This window comes from Hirundo rustica, chromosome 6 (genome assembly GCF_015227805.2).
Source record: "Hirundo rustica isolate bHirRus1 chromosome 6, bHirRus1.pri.v3, whole genome shotgun sequence".
Taxonomy (NCBI): Eukaryota; Metazoa; Chordata; class Aves; order Passeriformes; family Hirundinidae; genus Hirundo; species Hirundo rustica.
The window spans coordinates 10397027-10416590 of NC_053455.1; the positions used below are offsets into that span (position 1 = coordinate 10397027).

The following is a 19564-nucleotide window of genomic DNA, read 5'->3' on the forward strand; positions in this document are numbered from 1 at the left end:
AAAGCAGCAGTGTGTTTACTGGTGCCATAACTTGATAACCACTTAATGTGAAAATATGAGTCAGCTTTCTTTTTATGAGCTATACTTTTTCTTCCACAGAAGACAATTATCTTCCTCCAGGAAGTTTAAGTTGGTCTTTTTAAAGCAGTCTTTTCAGTTGAAAATAAATAGCACTAATATAGTTAGTGACTGGGGAATTGCTAAATAAGTCCTACAGATTTGGCATCCTTTCGTCTTTTCCTTTCTTCTTTTTCCAGGCCTGTCTCATTTGCCACTTTGTTCTGACATTTGCACAGCTCCTCAGTTGTGCCTGCCCTCCATGATGCCAGGCTTCCATCAACTCAGCAGTTGAGCACGCTGCACACTTGTGATGTCCTGCAGTGCTTTTCCACAGTGATGGCCTTAGATGAAGTGCAGTAGATGCCTATCTGGGTTCTGATTTGTGCTCTGTATTTGTACTTAAATGGCTGAGCAGTTCTAGTGTTGTGGTGTTACGAAACTTGAATGTTGCTACACCGGGGCTCACAGAGCTATGCTTGCAAATTGCATCTGAATGAACCAGAGCATTGGTTCATTCATCTGCAGCAGGTAACCTCTCCTCTGCAGCAGGTAACCTTCGTGTTGCTCTGTCCCTGTCCCTGCACTGGAGGTGTGGGCATTTCCTGAGTCACCATGTTCTGTCTGGAACAGTTTAAAAAGTGTAGTGGGTAATGTCAGCATCTTGCAGTTTCTCAAAAGCTTTTAATGCACTGTTTGACTTACAGTGTGCTTTCAGCTGGATCTGGGTAATGACCCAATTAAGTGTATGGAGAGAGGTTTTTACAATGACTTTTAACTGTGATGAGGAGAAGAGCAAGGCTGTTTACATTTAAGGCCATTACTGAAGGTCAGTTGAACAGTTTCATATGTGCCAAGGAGCCTCGTGTATTTGGTTGAAATTTTCTTGTCTTGCTCATCCTTCCCCCACAGCATAAGAAGTGTCTGTGGGAGGTGTTTGTAGGCCAGGAGCCACTGGGGTTGTAATGTAGCTCTGGATATTCTACTTCACTTAGAGAATTTGCTGTTTAGTGCTGTGCCTTTGCAAGCTGTGTCCAGGGCCAGATTCCCTTGTCTTTCCTGCAGCGGTACCTTTTTGCAGAGCTGTGTGTCTGTTACATGACTGCAGGTGTGTACAAGGTGCTGTCACCCACGACATCACCTGGTGAGTGGAGCTTCACTCGCTAAGGCGCAGAGGGCTGAGCTGTGTACCTGCAGGATGAGATGTCTGTGTAAATGTGAATATCCTGTTCTTGTGTTACCAGAGTAGCAGTAGTTTCCCTGCCCCTCACTTGGAACTTCTTTACTGGTAAGGTGCAGGGTGACACTACATTTCTCTCTTCCCTCCTCAAGATGATGTTGCTCTGCTTGATGCACTATTCCAACCTTTTTTCATAGTCAGCAGCTTCTAAAAGCTGCTGTAGCTGAATCCTTTCTAGATAAGAGTTTTTAAGCAACAGAAGAGGTGAGGTGATGTCATTCCTTTTCACACAGCTATTCAGAGCTCTGTTGGAAGCAGTGAAAGCTGGTTGGTTTTCTGCTTCTGAAACAGAGATGAGCTGAGAAGCAGTAGAAATATTCAAGCAGTCCATGTATAGTCCTGTGGAAATGTTGCTGTGTTAGTCATGATGCGTGTTTGTCTTTAGCCAACTGGAAGAACTTTGTGGAAATGATGGCATTACCACAAGAAGAATTAGTTTTGGTCTTTGAGAATACAAGTCTTGGTAAAAATAAAGTCTTTGCATTCCTAAGCCTTGAAGTTTTTGTATTCTTGGTTTTTTTTTTTTTCTTCCACTTACAGCTGTATGCAGAGCTACTGTTAATAATAGATCAGTGTAAGCAAGTCTAATACACAGGATGCATAGTAAAATGCTGTAAGCAAAATGGTAAATAAATGATTTTTTTTTCTTTTAAAATATCTGTATATGGTACACAAAAGCATGCTAATTTGCAAATAGCTTTCAAGTTTCTGAGACCTGAAATGTGAAAACAAATTAGTCAAATGTAGTATATTTCTATTGACAGCAGCCTTTCTTGTTTTCTCAGGCTGCCCTTTTAAATGTTGCCCCACTGGCTGCAGGCATGACTACAAGCCCCACTTGTTCTTGGGAAACAATGCAGCTTTACTACACATCTTCATATGAAAAGATTCATGCTCCTCCTGTATCATCCCCCATGTACTGAATCATGGGCTCTTGACCACACATGGTGCATCAAGCACATAGTAGTAATGTTGGAGGAAGATAGAAGAGCAAAGACTCAGGCTGCAGTTTATCAATGCATCAGTTGATCACTGATGTCTCCTTAGTAACTTATTTTATGGATTTGTGAACATTAAACTGTTTGAAAACTGTATTTCTCTGACCATGCTTTTGTGTGAGTATTGATCTCTTTAAATATTGTATTTTTCTGACCATGCTCCCATTAAATAAAGATATCTTATTATTTCAGGTTGCAGTTGTTAAAATGAAGTGTACGGAGCGCATTTATGCAATGAAAATTCTAAATAAATGGGAAATGCTTAAAAGGGCAGAGGTAAGTAATACGGTTTTTTAACACAGAGAATTTTTGAAATGACATTAGGAAGATTACATTGAAGCTCTTCCAGATTAGGAAGAATTATTTCATGAGCATAGGAGTTTTGTTCTTTTCTCTCTCTTTTTTTTTTTTTTTTTTTTCCTTCCTTAAGCTGTTTTAATGCAATCAAGTCTGACAGTCCCTTCCAGGCATCTGTTGTTCTCAGCATTACTGTGTATTCATTTACCAGACAGTCTGCCCTAGTTCTTACCCTGAATTTATTGGCCAGATTTTTGTTTACAGTAAAGGCAAGTTAAAGACTACATGAAAGCTGAGATTGGTGCTACTATGACATTCACAGCTGTATACAAAAACGTTATGTAAAAGGTCTTTCTTCTCCTCCATTCAGAAAACAGGCATTAAAGAGCTTTGCATCCTACAGTTTGTAACAGGATTTATGTAGCTAGTAAAACTATGACTAAATATTTTGGAATCAGATTCAGACTGTAAAACAAAACGTGTTAAGAAGGTAAATCTGTTTAAGAGGGGGATTTTTGGCGAAAGGAGGTGTACTCTGTCACAGCAAATGGTGTAAATGTAAAGGCGAATGGGTACTTCACACATTAGGAAAAGAATGCTAAGAACGCACAGTGGGAAGCAGCTTTCTAGGATAGATATTTCTAGGATACATACTCCTCCATGGTGGAGGAAAACCTTATGGCACATACATAGTATTATGTAAGTTAGCAGATAAATGAACTATAGATTTGAAGAGAAAAGACATGTAGTGCATCAGGACTTGCAGCAGTTCTGTTAAGGGGCAAGCAGCAGCGGCTTTGCTGTGGTCTGAGCTTGCTGACCCTTCCCTCTCCCATTCTTCTGACACCTCCTCCCCCCAGCCTGCCCTTCCGAGTTCCTCCCTTCCTTTCAGTGAGTCAGTGCCAGGCCTTTTCCTGTGACCAAATCTCCTCCCTCTTGTTAAGCCCCTCTTCACCACTGCCTTTGCCTGATTTAGTCACAGTCTGTCCATCCATCCATCCATGCGCTTCTTTAGAGGCGGCAGCAGCCGCTGCCACCCGGCTCTCCTTTGAGCTGTCAGGAGAATTCACACCCCGGGCTGTGCTGCATCAGCGTTTCTGCATTAAGACTTTCCCTGTAGGAGGGAAATTTGGTGCCCTTTCTACACAGATTTCAGCTGTGTTAATGCATTGGTCAGTACAGAATTATTTTAAACACAAATGTTTGCGGGGGTCTCCCAAACTCTAATGAAAATACAGCTATGCTGCCTTACTTCAGTCATGTTTAAAGTGATTTCATTAAGTGGCTGAAGTTGATGCAGCTTTTGCATGTAGAGAGGACAGCTGTTTACAAGTTGTATTCTAATCATGCAACTAAATCATCCTCTCAGGCAGGCATGAAGGATGTATAATCAGCAAGAGCTTTCCCAATACAAACTTAGGAAAAGTAACAGTATGAAAAAGTTTTCTTTTTGCTGATTTTGCCTAACTGCAAAGGACAATAAAGGAACTGTCTTCTCTGCAGGACCGCTTTGTCTTTTCCTGATCAGTTTGCTCATTTGGTTTGGCTTTTCTGGATAAGCAGGATGTTACAACTTGCATATCAAGTTCATACAACATCTGGGGGTTAAAAAGTTCCCAAATGTGGTAAAACCTGTTAGTTTTAAAAATGAAGCCTGCAAGAATACAGTAACCTCTTAAATGGAGAATTCCACTGAAAAGGCAGACTTCAAGTATTTTATTAATCCACCTCATCTATTATAGAAAAATATTATCCTTATTATTATTATGGATGGGTTAAGAAGCATGTTGGTGCACTGGTTGGTTTGTTGTGCATGACAGAAAACATAGCAAGAAGTTAGCAAAATATTGTTTATTCATGTAGCTGCAAGAAAAAAAACTCGTATGGTTGGAAGCCACTAAAATAAAGGAAAGGTTAGTGAATATCACCTGACATCCACAAATGGGTTGGAAGCAAAAATAGGCATGCCATTTATGTTGATAAGGACCGTTTGTATTTGTTGTTCTCACAGCAAAATACATAGCCATTAGTGTATTACTGTTGACAGTTCCAAATAAGTCCTGACTGGCTGATGAGGTAGCCTGTCATGCTTTTTCAAGTCACATCTCAAGGCCTTTTAAGCTAGTGTAAGCAGAGAAGGAGAATTTTATGCTCTGAATTCATGATGTGGTGTTCAGCAGCGTTACTGGCTTTTCAGTGTTCATAACATTCCCTCGCCATTTGAGGTTGCACAGTGAACTGGATCAAGGGACTGATGTCTTCGAAAATAAACAAACTAGTTTTTTGTGTTGGCAGCTTCCTCACGTCGTGGTGCCAGGAGAGCTGAGAAGTGCTGTGCTCTGGTGCTGTGGGAAGGGGATAGGATTACTTGGAGCTGCTGTAGCCGCCAGCCTTTTTTGCAGAGCGCTGCTTTGGCCTTGCATTCATAAACCGTTAAACCACTCAGTTGGCATTTAATTACAATTTACTTCTCTTTGCACCAGCGATTACTAATTCACAGTGTGACCACAGCATGGTCTTCTTCAGTAAAAATGTAGATTAAATTTTGCTTCCTTTGAGGGGAAAATAGTTGGAGATACATTTGTAAGGTGCAGTCAGTATGTAGGAAGGTTTGGCCTTCCCAGGCACATTTCCATAGTACATTTCCTAAGACATCTGAAGAAGTGGCAATGACCAAAAAAAACCCAAACCAGTTCTTTTCTAGAATCCAAACACTTCCATCTGTAGCTATCAAATAACCTGGTAATGCCTCTCTGGATTGAGAGTAACAGAAGAGTCCCAAGGTCTGTTTCATAATAGTTCTTATCCGATAAAAACATTAATATATTTTTATTGAGGAGGACTCGCTTGAAGTTTATGAAAGTTGGTTTTATGTAAAGATGCTGAGAAAACCTGTTACACAGAGCTTGCTTCTCTGAAGTGTTGCAGTGTGCCGCTTGAAGTTGAGTAAAGATTATTGAAAATGAAAATGTATTATACTGGACAAAGATAAGACAGTAATAGTAAAATACGCTTATTTCCCCCTGTGTGTTAGCGGTGTCTGGAACTGGGACTGTAATGTAATAAAAGTGTACGTGAAACTCTTTTCATAAAGGTCTTTATCAGAAGAATCAGACTTATTTTCCTAGAGCCATTAACTTTCGGCTACATATGGTAGTGTCAAGTTATTATTTTCTGACTTTTAAAAATGTTTTGTAAAACAAAGATTTAACTTTGACTTGAATTGGCTTGTGGGCTTTTTGGTGTTGGGGTGTGTTGTGTGTTGGTGTGGACTTTTGTGGGATTTGGGTGGAGGAGGGGAGCTTGGTGGGGTTTTTTCATTTGGTTTGGGTTTTTTTGGTTTGGTTTTGTTTTTTAAAGTTGCAGTCAGGATTAGAGTGAGTGAATGCTTGACTAAAACCTGCAGAGATTCCCTGGCACGTCACTTGTGTAGACTGAATTCCAATGAATAGAGACCTCTGTTCAGTAATTTGAAATAATCCCATAAAACATCCATATATATTCATCCTGTGAAAACTACTTGTTGATGTTGACAATGGCTTTTCTCCCCTTCTCTTCCTTTAGACAGCTTGCTTCCGAGAGGAGAGAAATGTCTTGGTGAATGGAGATTGTCAGTGGATTACTACATTGCACTATGCCTTTCAAGATGAGAACTATTTGGTATGTTTGATTCATCAGTAAATAAAAGCTCTGGGTTGTGAAAGTATTTTATTTTTGGTATATTTTTAAAATATTGGTGCATTAAATCAATCCACCTCATGCCTCACAGCAGTGTTTCAACATTCTTGTTTTCTCCTTGAAGCAAAACTTCAAAGGAACTAACTGTAACTCCAGGAGAGTGAGAAAGTTGTGCAGGACTGTAGTATATAGAGATTTAGTTAAGCATCTTAAATTAAGTAATCTCCCATTGCATAAAAAAGGCCATGTTCAAATTTAGTGTTTTGGATGAGTTTGCAGTTAAGTAATCTGAGATGTGTTAACTCTGTGAAAGTAAGAAATATTTTATTTTTAAACTTTCATAATGTCTTTTAAAGCAAGATTTTATTTTAAACTGGCAAAAGTAATTTAAAAGTTTGGTATTTTAAAATCCTTAGGGAAGAAAAGAGCCTATTTCTTAAAAGTATTTCTATAAATACTTTTATTTATAAAGAAAATCTGTACTCCTATGACATTTCTTTTTGATTGGTTACTAGAACTGTGACAAGTCCTATGTACTTTAGTCCCAGAATACAGCAGAGTACTGGTTAGGAGCAAAGTCAGTAAAGCCCCAATATTCTGCAATATACTGGACCATACAGCTTCCCTGTGGTTACTTCAGGCTGGGTTTGCAAACCTGCTGTTTCTGTAACATCTGACATAGCTGAACTGTGAAAGTTTTCACCTTCTTAACATTTTAGTAGCATGGCAGCAAGTCATTACTATAAATAAGAAAAAAATGTGTTGAGAAAAGGCTGCCAAAGAGATCAGGAACTAAGTAAGAGTTAGTAAATACTCAAACATTTCCACAGATACTGAGACAAAACAGAATACTTTGTCATGGAGTATTTTTGGAATAATAAGCACATAGTAGGAAATTGAGTAGTCACATCTTAGGCCCTCATTTACAGCCTATTGCCATTGAATGGTTTGTGATAGGTCCAGATTTTCAATCTCTCACAGTGTAGTTATCTCTGGCACTGCCTCATGATTTCAAATCAGCTTGTAGTTTCAAATTCCCACAGAACCAACCTTCAGACTTGCACAGAAAATATCCTGGTTTGTATTTCCAAGTAGCTTGTAAGAATGGAGCTGCCTAAGGAAAAATTGTTAGCTGTGTGAGACAACAAGCAGTAGCAAAGACAGCACGGAGGGGGAATCTTTTCTCAAAGTTCCCAGAGGTGTTTAGATATTGAAGTTTCACTTGACAGCAGAATGTAGATATCTAATTTAAGATCCAGCACCTAAGGAGGCAACAGTTCTGCCCAGCAGCCAAAGTCAGTAGATTCCCAGCTTGCCTGAGGTCTGGTTCTGCATGTGCTGAGATGCTGCCTTCCAATCTGGTCTGTTATTCAGAAACCATCTCCTGTAAATGTCTGGTGCTCACAGATGGAGTGGATCTGCATCTCAGTCACCGGTGTAAATGATGCATGAAGAAAAGGTGAAACACATCAAGAAATCAATTCATCCGAAAATCTGGACAGAAGGTTCTCTTCTGTAACATCTAGTACTTGTCCAGGGGCTGAGAGATCTCTGTTCAATTCTCTTTGGAGCTTGAAGAAGTTTATAGCTATATTTTCACTCATCCTGGAGAGTGCTGCCTTGTTACAGACCCTGGGCAGATTTGGTTTACTTTTCAGCTGTGCTGTTCATCCATGGTCCTTGCAGAATGGGATACAAAGCTGAGAACAAAACAAGAACAGACGATGGAGCTGGTTTTCCAACCTGGTCCTCTGCAAGAGAAATTTCTAGGTTCCAGTATTTCCTCACAGTCTGTGCATTATATCTAGTGATTCTTAAATGCAAACCCACATAAGCTAACCCTGAGCAGAAGGAGAGCCTTGTGTCTTCCCCCACCTAGTGTTCTGCCTTCTCTGGCTGTGATGAAGGGTTCAGAATGAGACAAAGTAAGATAAGTAACATAGAAAAGTAATAGCTGCCTTTGGAAAGTCTAAAAGTACATAGGGTTTTATTCTCTCCCTTTAGTATTACAGATCATTTGCTACTGCAGAACTTATATTTAAGGAAGAAATACAAAATTCTATGAAATATATATATTCTGGAGTTAATTTCCTGGTCCTGCTCTTGTAGTTTTAAAACCTTTCAAGTAAATGCACCATGTATTACTGTTTTCTAAACAGCCAGTTCTTAAATGACTACATGGAAATGCTGCATAACTTTTTTCTGGTTCTTGAAAAGCTTTCCTAAGAGACAGTTTATGTCAAGATATGGTAAATAATTAGCCTTTGGTAATTTAGCTGAAGCAGAAACGATGTAAGGGAAACGTAGTCCATCAATATTGAAAACTTACATGGAACTTGAAGTTCTCCATCTCTTCCAGATTCAGATCTCTTAATTTTCTTTCCCAGTCTCATTCATGAAAAAGAGCATTTGTGTATTTCACTGCTGTCAGCTTCTTAAAGGCTTCCAGGTACTCATGAGAGCATTTTGATATCCTTTTTTCCTTTGATATCTAACTACTGTCACCGTTTGATGTAGTCACTTCCCTGGAAGAAATGCACTACTGCTAGATTTCAGCATCAGAACAGCTTTTATTTTAACCCCATAAGAAGGCCAAAGCGCCTCTTGGCAAGCGGATTATTTTGTGTTGAAAGATTAATAAAGTTCTTCTTCCTCATAGACAAGATTCACCATCTGTCTGTGATCCAAGTGTCTTCCTTCATGGGTCACCTTAGTTCTTGTTGAGTTATAAATGCTCTGGGAGCTGAGGGAAGTGCATTACCTTGTCTCTGACAAAGAGGATATTTCACTTCCCACAGAAGGTTCTATAAAGTCTCTTTTCCTTGAATTTGAGAGAAAATACTTCAAGATAATACCTCTTTTAGAAGATTGATGGTTTCTATCTGTAGCGTTTCATTTTCAGACAGAAGTGTTGTGTGTGTACAGTGTTCAGTACACGTCTAAAATTCCTTGGAGCAATACCTAGAGATTGATTTCAACATAACCTGATAGGCAAATGCATCATTTAAGCGGTAATTGGAATAAAATAGCGAAAAACACCAAAACTTGGGGCTTTTGAAGTTGCTTTTTTAATCCAAAAAGTAGTGAGGAAATATCTAATACTGTACTTGATGTTCTTCGCATTTCTGTCTTTAATTTGCTTCCCTTGTGGAAGATGAGTCTGTGGCAGGGACAGGGGATTCTAGGTTCCTTTACTTTGAGGAGAAAAATAAGATGATGGCTTTGGAAGCTTAATTCCAAAATAAGCGAAGTTAGTCCTAAAACCACATATCTGATCATCTTGGGAAACATGGAACAAAATGGCTCAAGACTGATAGTACTAGATGAAGTCATTGTACTTGAAGTGATGGTCTGGATTTAAGTGGATACTGCTAGGAAATTCCTGAAACATAATCCTTGTTTTGTGGTATGAGAAACAAACCAGCATGCCTGAGTCCTTTTCATTCATGTCTCCCTCTCAGTATTGGTCCTTTCCATGGATAGGATGGTGCCTGATTGCCCTAGGAGGCTATTTACTTTTTCAGTGAAATATATTCAAAATTTTCCCACTTTAGTGCCTCTGGCTTGACAGTGCCTTTGGCTTGTCATGGGCATCCATGTATAGGATAGTAATGTAATGTATAGTGTCATCAAACTGCTGCCAGCTGTGTAATGGATCCATGATGTAGGATGTGCCAAAATGAGTATTTGAAGATGTTGATGTGATCAGAGCCACTTCAGGAACACCGAGTAGTATTGAAATGGTAGCAAAACTAAAAGTAGTAATGAAATTTGTATTTTAGAGTAAGCAGCATCAAATACTGATTTTAACTGTACTTTTTTTTTTCTTTCATCATCCTCTGGAAATTTTCAGTTTAAGAGTCAATAACATACATTAGTTTTGGTGATATTAGGTAATTTTCTTTGTGATACTAGTTAAGACAGAAATAAACTCATCCTGATTTACTTCTTTGTCATTTCTGTATTTTGTTTGGAGTTTTTTATGGTAGGATCTAAATACTGATGTGCCATTTTTACTGTGGTTATTAAAGGAATGATACCTTTTTATACTAAGTAAGTAAATAAAAGTAAAATAGAAGACCACCAATTTTGACTATTTGCCGCAGGCAATGAAAAAAATAGTGAAAGGGTTTTTTTCAGGGGTTAACTGATGAATTTTATTTTTTTCCTTTGCCAGTTGTCTCTCAGTGCTTGATTGCTTTATGTCTCCATTTTCAGTATCTAGTGATGGACTACTATGTTGGTGGTGACTTGCTGACACTTCTCAGTAAGTTTGAAGACAAGCTTCCTGAAGATATGGCTAGGTTCTACATTGGTGAAATGGTGCTTGCTATACATTCCATACATGAGCTGCATTATGTGCACAGGTAAAATACCTTCTCATTTGGCAAAAAATACGTGTACAGTTACATGAAGTTAATCCCAGATTTACTGCTGTGTGTGCAAATGCACAGTAACCAAAGGCAAGCTAGTCTAGTAGTTATATTAGTATTATACTTTATGCTGTATAATAGCTGTATAAGTGACTTTATTTTAAATACCAAGTTTTGATGGATTGATATCAGAAGCAGTGACATTTATCTGACTAACCTTTTAAAGTCTGTTCTATTTTTAATCAGGGCTCTTGACTTATTCTCAACTCACTTAATAAATGTTTATCCATCTTTGTCCAGCCAACCTAGAATTTTGAAGTGGTTTGAAATGGTTTGAACTTTCTACAGATGTTTAGACATTCTGCAAAATTTATGCACAGTAAGCCCATGATAACATCAGTGCATCTACTTACCTGAGGTCATTCTCAAACAGGTTTTCTAATCAGTGGGCATGTGCTGGTCTGATATTGTTTCTGCACACAAGATGTGTATTCCGAGTCAGTGGCTACCATCACGTAAACGTAGGTTGTGGTTGGTAGTAGCTGCACAGTTAAAACTTAAAAAGCGTAGGGAATTCTCAGCTATAGTGTTTGAACTTTTTTGTCTGCACTTTGATTTCTGTTTTAAAAAATTAAAAGATATTTAAACTCCGTAAAACTCCTGTGAGTAAATGTCAACAAAATTTGGGGACATAAAAATGTCACAGCCTCAGAGAAGTTCACCAGAGGCACCATTGCACCAATTTCCAAGGAAGGTGGCCTGACTTACTGAGCAGCTATGTCATTTCACAGGGCTGAATGCAGGTCTGTTGTGGCAATAGGAGTGTGTGGCTCTGTGGTCAGAACACGTGCTTTGCACAGGACACGTGCCAATGCCCAAGAAATTACTGCTTGGCAACTGGAATGGGTTTGGGGGAGGCGTGATTGCTCTGGAGAGGGTTTCAAGGACCCTTTAAGGGCTTATATGACCTGTTAGCTGTAGATAGGAGACAGTGGAGCTCAGAGAGGAGCCATTAAGCCTTTCTGAACAGCAGTACTGGTCCCTGAGGCAAGTGAGAGCTGCATGCCAAACAGAGATTGGCTCATGCTGCAAGTGCCACTGTGAGCAGTGTTCTTTAAAAAAACAAACAAACAAATTAGTGTACAGTTATGTATTAGTTTTCATAGTCCCCTGCAACTACTGAGCTTAACTTGTGTTTGTGGAACGTTGACAGTATCTGGAAGTGAAATGTATGGAATAAGTTTAACAATGCAAAATTACTAATCAATTTTTTGGGGAAGCATAGTCACATAGTCCAATTTTCTCAGCACATACTTTTGTGTATTATCACAAGTAGATATGCATTTAAATTTATGTAGACAGGCATAGATTAGCACTTATTATTTTGTGTTAATACTGCTAATGAGCAGCATTAGTGACATTTCGGTAATGAATTTCAGAGCATTAGCCCTTGGTTAAAAAAGGTTAATTCAAGTTTGTGTTGGAAAAATATATCAAGTTGGCAGGATTTTTACACATATGAGGACCTTTGTTAAGTCTGTCATGGTTTTTCTCATAAATGTCAAGTGTGAAACTGGAAATCAGCGTCTTAAAAATCAGCTGTTGTCAGCTTCCTCATCTAATGCACTTTGTTTTGGGTGTTATTAGAGCACCTTATTTTTGTTTACTCCTAGTAATTCTAGTCTCTTTCTCAAAGAGTAAACTGAAGGTGCTGTATGGATTTTAAGTTTTTCAACACATGTAGAGGCATTTGGAATGTCACATTTGAAAAGAAATGCAGCTTTTACAGTGGAACAAAATTGGTGGGTTTAAGGTTGGTCAGGAGGAGAGAGTCATAAATAGGACCATAAAAAGAGTTTATATCAGTGGGTAAAATTCTGTGTTATTTTGATGCAAGATTAATCTTTACAAGCAGAGCTAACGCTGTGTGTTTAAGTCTTTTCACCGCTGTCTGTTCTCACAGGGACATAAAGCCTGATAACGTTCTTTTGGACATGAACGGCCACATCCGACTGGCAGACTTTGGGTCCTGTCTGAAAATGAGTGAAGATGGCACAGTATGTATGAAGCAAAATTTATTTGGGTCGTTGCAATGGTGGGACCTGCTAAGTCAGCTGCTGGTTTTAAAGAGATTAGACATCAGTGTGGATCAGGGATGTGATAGATTGTGAACTTTCTGACACGCTAAAAATTGAGGGTATGGTATAACTCAACACACACTTGAATGCATTTTTGAAATCATCATCTTGTTTTACAAGCGGCTAACTTTTTGAATTATCCTTTGGTCTATTTTTCTGGTTTTCACTTTTTCTTGTAATGACCATTTGAATGCAAGGGGGAAGGGTGAGTGACCTGCTACACCGGTTAGGCACACACAAATGTGGAGTCACCATCTCTGTAGGTATCAAAAAGATGTGTGGATGTGGCACTTGGGGACACAGTTTAGGTGGACTTGTCAGTGCTCAGTTAATAGTTGGAAGTAATGATCTTAAAGGTCTTTTCCAACCTAAATGATTGTCTTGATTCCATAATTAATAAGCAGTTTGTTTTATATGCCTTTGACAAATGGAACAGCAGCGTGATGGTAATTGGCCATCTTGTGCAGCAGATTGGATTTACCTCTAAAAGCTGAATTGCTTGTGACAGGTTTTGTTTGTTTTGCCTCATTTAGGGCACTTCCAGGAGTGCCGTTCCTGCCAAAGTATGGCATGCAGCGCTGTTCACTGGTTTTGGCACTCACTCACATCTTGTTGATGTTCTGTAGTCATAAAGTGCCTATCAAAGCTTTACCATAAAAAATGCCATTTAGAAGGAGCCATTAGAATTGAGAACATATTCCTAGAGATTAGTCTGCCCTGATGGTCAGGGCTTCCCTACTATTTGTGCACAGAGTAATTTCTCCTCCTTATTCCTGTAGTACATGCAGTTGCACATTAGGCAATAAACATTTGACCGATTTCTAACATAATAAAACTTACCTAGGAAATTTGTTCTGTGATCTTCAAATGAAACTGTAAAACTGAGGGGTAGGACCTGATCTTCCTACTTACTAATTTTTCATTTCAACTTCTGGGCAGCAAATTGCTGTTTTAAAGTATAAACAGACACAAAGGCAGAATATATTTTGTATTTCTGCTTTCACAATATCTGTGATTATTCTGGGTTTCTACTGTGTCAAGAATAAAACATTTCAACTGATTTTATGTAGTAGCAGAATGGAACTTAATCTTTGCAGTCTTTGTTACTTCCTTAATATTTTCTTTGTTACGTTGCTGTGAATTTATGAATCTCTTCCTTCTCCAGAATCATGTCGTGGTGTCTCTATTTGTCAGAAATACTAGTGTTTGAGTAAAAGAGCTGCTGAGAGAGACTGGAAACTTAGGAGAATTTTTTGCCTTGTTTTTAAGGTACAGTCATCAGTAGCAGTGGGTACTCCTGACTACATCTCTCCCGAGATTTTACAAGCGATGGAAGATGGAATGGGGAAATACGGGCCTGAGTGTGACTGGTGGTCACTGGGTGTCTGCATGTATGAGATGCTCTATGGTGAAACGCCCTTCTATGCAGAGTCACTGGTGGAAACCTATGGGAAGATCATGAATCATGAAGTAAGAGCCGTATTAAATCTCTCGTGTTCTGAGTTTATGTTTGCAGAGAAGCTTGCCACTTAAAGATATTGAAGTGATGGTAGTTGTTTGCTTTTATACAGTGTTTTAGTGATGTTGTGTAGGTTTGTTGGCTCAGGTTTTAGGAATGCTTCCTTCTCTGAACTGCAGAAATTAGTTCTTTGACAAATTGGAATATTTCTCTAAATGCTGATTTTCTTATTGGGAAATGTAAGCAATCATCACAAAATCAAACTTAAAATCTACTCCCGTTTTTCCAGTCTAAAGTAATTGCAGTTGATAGTGGTAATTACAATTTTTAGATCTCATGTTTGTTTATGATAATAGAAGTATTTTCTAAATGTAGATTATGTTTTGCTAAGAAGAGCAGGGATTTCATCTATATATTAGAAAAATACATACTTAAATATGACAACGTAAAGAATTGACTAACATCATGGGGGTTTAAGAGTTGAAATTAATTTAATCTTGAGGAGTACATCTTCAGGAGATCAGTGGAGCTCTGACTAAGAATACTAGTCTGTCATTATTGTATGATCTTTAATATATTGTAGGGTACAAAAAATCCTGGTAAGTCTTAAAAAAAAGTTTACTTTTCCTAACAGAGTTATTGTAATCACAGATCAAACAGATCTGTTTTAAAGAAATTGAAAAATTGTTTCATGTACTTGAAATCCAATTTAAGACAAAAAGTCTCTTACTGAATGTATTGAATTATGCTCTGTCATTGCTCACTGTAACTAGAACAATATTTGACTATTCATCTCCAGTTTTATTGGTGTAATTTAATGGTTTTTTTGAAACTATAGTTGAAAGCTTTGGAATTAATTCCTTCTCTAAAAATTTCTTTTTCTTTTGTTTTCTAGGAACGATTTCAGTTTCCATCCCATGTTACTGATGTATCTGAAGAAGCAAAAGATCTTATTCAGCGACTCATCTGCAGCAGGGAGCGTAGACTGGGACAGAATGGAATAGAGGATTTTAAGTCTCATGCATTTTTTGAAGGACTTAATTGGGATAACATCCGGAACCTAGAAGCACCTTACATTCCAGAAGTTAGCAGTCCTTCTGACACCTCCAACTTTGATGTAGATGATGATGTACTGAGAAATCCAGTGAGTCTTTGTTTTTGGATACTACTAATGGAAGTATGCATCCTTGCTGCACTGTAAGGTAGTAGTGAGAACATACTTCAGAATAAATAAAGAGATGAAAAATGGGTCGCTCCAAATGTAAAAAAATTAAAGTTTTTCATCTCTTTGGCATTTTGTGTTACCAGAAATCATGAGCTGCTTTTTTAAGTGGTAGCACTTGCCAGATTGCATTACTGTTATATGATCAAAGTTAAAACATATTTAGGTAGGAAAAAAGCCCCTTAGTTGCCCTTTCATTTTACCTTTACAGGGAGCTAGTATTTGGATTTGTGCCTCTTCAAAGATGAAAAAAAAAAAATCTGTCTTTAGAAATACACTTATATTCTCTGTGTAGCTTGCAAGCACAGCTGTCCAAGTGAGAGGACTCATCCTGCTACTTCTCCATTGTCTTAAGAAGCAGGAGGTTGGTTCTTGGAGTAGGGAACATTGGTGTTACACTCCTCCATTTCTGTTGTCTTACAGTTTACAAATGGGTCAGGAGGAGTAGAGAGCTTTTGTGGTAATTTGTTCACTGGCTTGTATTCCAAGAAATTAAGAGCTTTTGGCACGTTTTTTGATTACATGTCTGACAGTAACTAGAACACTAAGACTAACAGCATGCATTTTGGTGCCAGGTCACTTTTAATTAGGAACTTGGAATTTTGGGTTTCCTTTTACTGGCTGCATTGTGCTTTGAACTTGTTGAAATGCTGCCCTTTCAAGTGCCAGTTCAAGAGGCTCTGAAATTCAAGTCATTCTATTAGGTGACCTAATCTGAAATAAAGCTTGTCCAGGGGCACTGGAGCATAACTGCCAATTGTCAGTTGGTGTATTAAGAAAAATCTTTCCATTAGCTGTCTCTCTTTTAGCTGCTGAGGTTCAATGAAATGCCTTTCACTCTGTATGGGTTCTCTCTTGGGTTTTCATGCACGTTGTTTTCATGCAGGAAGTGGTGCCACCAAGTTCTCATACCGGCTTTTCTGGATTGCATTTACCATTTGTTGGGTTTACATACACAACTGACAGGTAAGCAAAGGATATGTTTTATAAAGGAAACTTGTTTCCCAAATGCAGCTAATTCCTGGGAGTTCTCATTTTTATAAATGTACAGAAAGATTGATGTCCATAGGTATATCTGTGGCCAAACTTTTATTCCTTGGTTTCTTTTTTTTCAAATGTCTGAACATATTTTGATCCTGTTTGCCAGGATTAGGTGCTTTTGTATTTAATATTTTATCTATATGAAATGAAAGAAAGTTAAGGGACTAGATGTGTCAATTGCAGTCCCTGCATTGACAGGCTGAGAGCAAGTCTTGTCCACACTGGACATCTGCCAGGAACTGTCCAGGATTATCTCATTGTCCACTGTCCTGATGGTAGATCAAGTTAACAGAGAGGGTTCTGAGCGTGGACAAAGTGGCTCACTTTGCATATCTTTGAAATGGCCTCCATCTCTCAAACATATGCTTGTCTCTGATCTTAGGGTGTTCTGGCTTATTTGTTATTCTGTTATTTCTCTTTCCTGGGGTGTTACCCTATGAAGCCAAAACATGCCTGTCATCCTTTTCACAGTGAGATCATGTGCCTTAACTTAAATCCATCTTTGCCATGCTTTAAACTAAACTTTTGGGGTTGTCCCTCAACTATCTTAGTGCAGGTGCACTTACCTGCTTCCATTTCTGCCAGGTACCTGAATCCTTTGGCATGGGAGGGTGTGCTGATGGCACTCAAACACGAATGTTAACATTTTCAGTCATTTAGGCAGTTTGTGAAGTGAAGGTCTATCTGCATCATTGAAGTCCTGCATGCAGGTATCTTAATTCTACAGCAGCATGCACGGTAGCTTGGGAATAATAACTTTACCCTGAGAATTGTCTCTGCAGTAACAATTACTGCACTGATTGTACTTGTAAATTTAAGGTGCATATTTGGTGGAATCCCAGCATGTCCCAGCTAAGGACTGCTGTGAGTATTTATTAAAATGTCCTAACTTGTGTATTTCTTTTCAGCTCTTTATCTGATACAGGCACTTTAAAGAGTGTGCTGCAGTCTGACACTGTAACCAAAGATATGGATGTACAGCGAGACTTAAAGAACACTTCGCAAATAGAAGGCTATGAAAAGAAAATACGGAAATTAGAGCAAGAAAAACAGGATTTGAACAGAAAACTGCAAGGTTAATGGTTTATATTTGTGTTTGGATTCTTAGTTCTGCTCATTGGAATATATTTTATTGAAAATCTTTTCCTTTCGTTTCGGATTTTAAGAATCTACACAGACAGTGCAGAACCTCCAAGGTCCAGTGTGTGTTACAGCAAATACAAGCCGTGATAAGGAGATTAAAAAACTAAATGAAGAAATTGAACGGTTGAAGAACAAATTAACAGGTAAGCCTCTGGCATGATAATTATAGTAATGCAATTTATTTTGAAAGAAGTAGAATTAATGTTCTGGAGATATTTAAAAAACAAAGGGTTTTTTAAAGCCTTGTTCAGTATTAAGAGGCATTTCAGTTTTTTCCAGATGAGCGCTTAACTAGTTCTTCCATTTGCTTGGCTTGATAGCACATACTAGCATGGGAAGTCCAGAGTGTGATGAATTGTGTGGATGGATTTAGTTAAATATTTTGTGTGATATTTGTTTCCCTAAAAATCTTAGGAGATGCTGTTCTTATTCCTCCATTTGGGGAGGAGTATTGTGTTGGAGAGGTTTTACTTGGAGGCAGGTAAGAGACAGGAGATTGAAGTCTGGTTACTCTTTAGTAACATAAAGGAGTAGATGGGGGGATGTGTAATAGCAGTTCACATTTAAATATTTCTGAGCTTGTGCTCCCTTTGTGTTTCTGTGTTTGGTGATGCATTAATTAGGAAGCAGTGAATTGCAGGAAAACAAATACTGGCATCTGTCCTGAGGGAAGACTGACTCATCCATATCACTGAAAATCTGTTGCTTGACAATGCTATTAGTTTATCCATGCAAACCTCCTGTTACCACCTAATTTTTAAGTGGGAATCAGTGATAAACAAAGTGGTAATTTTGAATCCTAATGACTTGGCTGAGAGTTTTATAGAAGCCTGTAGTGTGAGTTCCGATGCTGAGTTGCTGATGCAGATTTTTTTTAGAATATTTTTTCCCCATTTCATTTGACAATATACCCTTTTCGTAGGTGTAAGCACAGCAAAAATTAGCTCTGTTCTCCTACACAGGTTGTCCTTCTAAAAAAGCTATTCTTGTGTATTCTGAAATTAGGTTTGAAACACAATAGTTAGATTAAGGTTCTGCTTTTGCATTCAGGTTTATCTAGAAATAAAGATTTATTCTTTCAGGTTTATCTAGTTCTTCAACCATGTGATGTCCTGTTAAGTATAAATTCTAGCAGTATGTTCTGATTTAAAAAAAAAGTAGCTTTGGTTCATGTAGGGCGGGAGGACATTTGTTCTGAAGTGACAAAATACTCCAAGCATTACATCAGTGCTTGGGATCCTGAGTACTTAGGTCCATTTTCCTGTTCTGCCACAGATATCAGTGGAACTTGAGTGAGACAATTTATTCCCTGTGAAATTTCTTATTTCTTTGTTGAATAGAAGTAGTAATTAAAACCAAATAGAGAATGGCAGTTCATTTTCTTGGAACTGGTAAGACTGAGCAGGAGTATATAAAGGTGGCTATGTTGGTTTTCTGCACTTAAAACCAATAATTTCAAATCAAATTTGTATATTTGTCTTTGAAAGTGAAAGTGAGAACAAGCTGCCAGGAGTATGGGCAGTCAGGTCCCCAGGTTACCTTCTGCAGGATGGTATTTCTTTCCCAAGCTACTCATTAGTTCGTACCTAGAAAATAAATAGTCCTTGCCTGTCTTGCTGGATGCAGTTACAACTGTTGCCTTTTGTTGCATAACAAAAACTATTTAGGAACACATTACTAGAACTGGAATTGGAACATTTCAAGTTTATTTTAGTATTTTCAAGGGCTAGAAGTTGTGTTCCTCAAAAACAAAACAAAGCCTTGTGCTAAGGCGTTTTCACTTGGAAATCACAATCTTTGGGGCTGAGAAAGATAAAATTATTTTGAGTTATCTACGTCCCAAAGTTACTTTAAACAGTCTAAAACAGTGGGAGTAGGTAAGAAGCTGATTTTCCAAGCAAAGTGATTACAGTTTGCA

At 38.2% G+C, this 19564-nt stretch overlaps 1 protein-coding gene across 16 annotated transcripts in view; it reads left to right on the plus strand.

Moving 5' to 3' along the window:
• CDC42BPB (CDC42 binding protein kinase beta) overlaps positions 1-19564 on the plus strand; it is a 91163-nt gene that overhangs the window by 38636 nt on the left and 32963 nt on the right. For all 16 annotated transcript variants that reach the window (XR_005701552.2, XM_040068783.2, XM_040068786.2 and 13 more), the window contains exons 3-11: positions 2488-2571; positions 6157-6252; positions 10489-10637; positions 12607-12700; positions 14051-14251; positions 15136-15384; positions 16349-16428; positions 17412-17578; positions 17670-17789. Coding sequence is in view for 15 of the 16 variants with exons in the window: in XM_040068783.2 (XP_039924717.1) it covers positions 2488-2571; positions 6157-6252; positions 10489-10637; positions 12607-12700; positions 14051-14251; positions 15136-15384; positions 16349-16428; positions 17412-17578; positions 17670-17789 (1240 nt within the window). In the remaining variant the exon portion in view is untranslated. The remainder of the gene's footprint in view (positions 1-2487; positions 2572-6156; positions 6253-10488; positions 10638-12606; positions 12701-14050; positions 14252-15135; positions 15385-16348; positions 16429-17411; positions 17579-17669; positions 17790-19564) is intronic.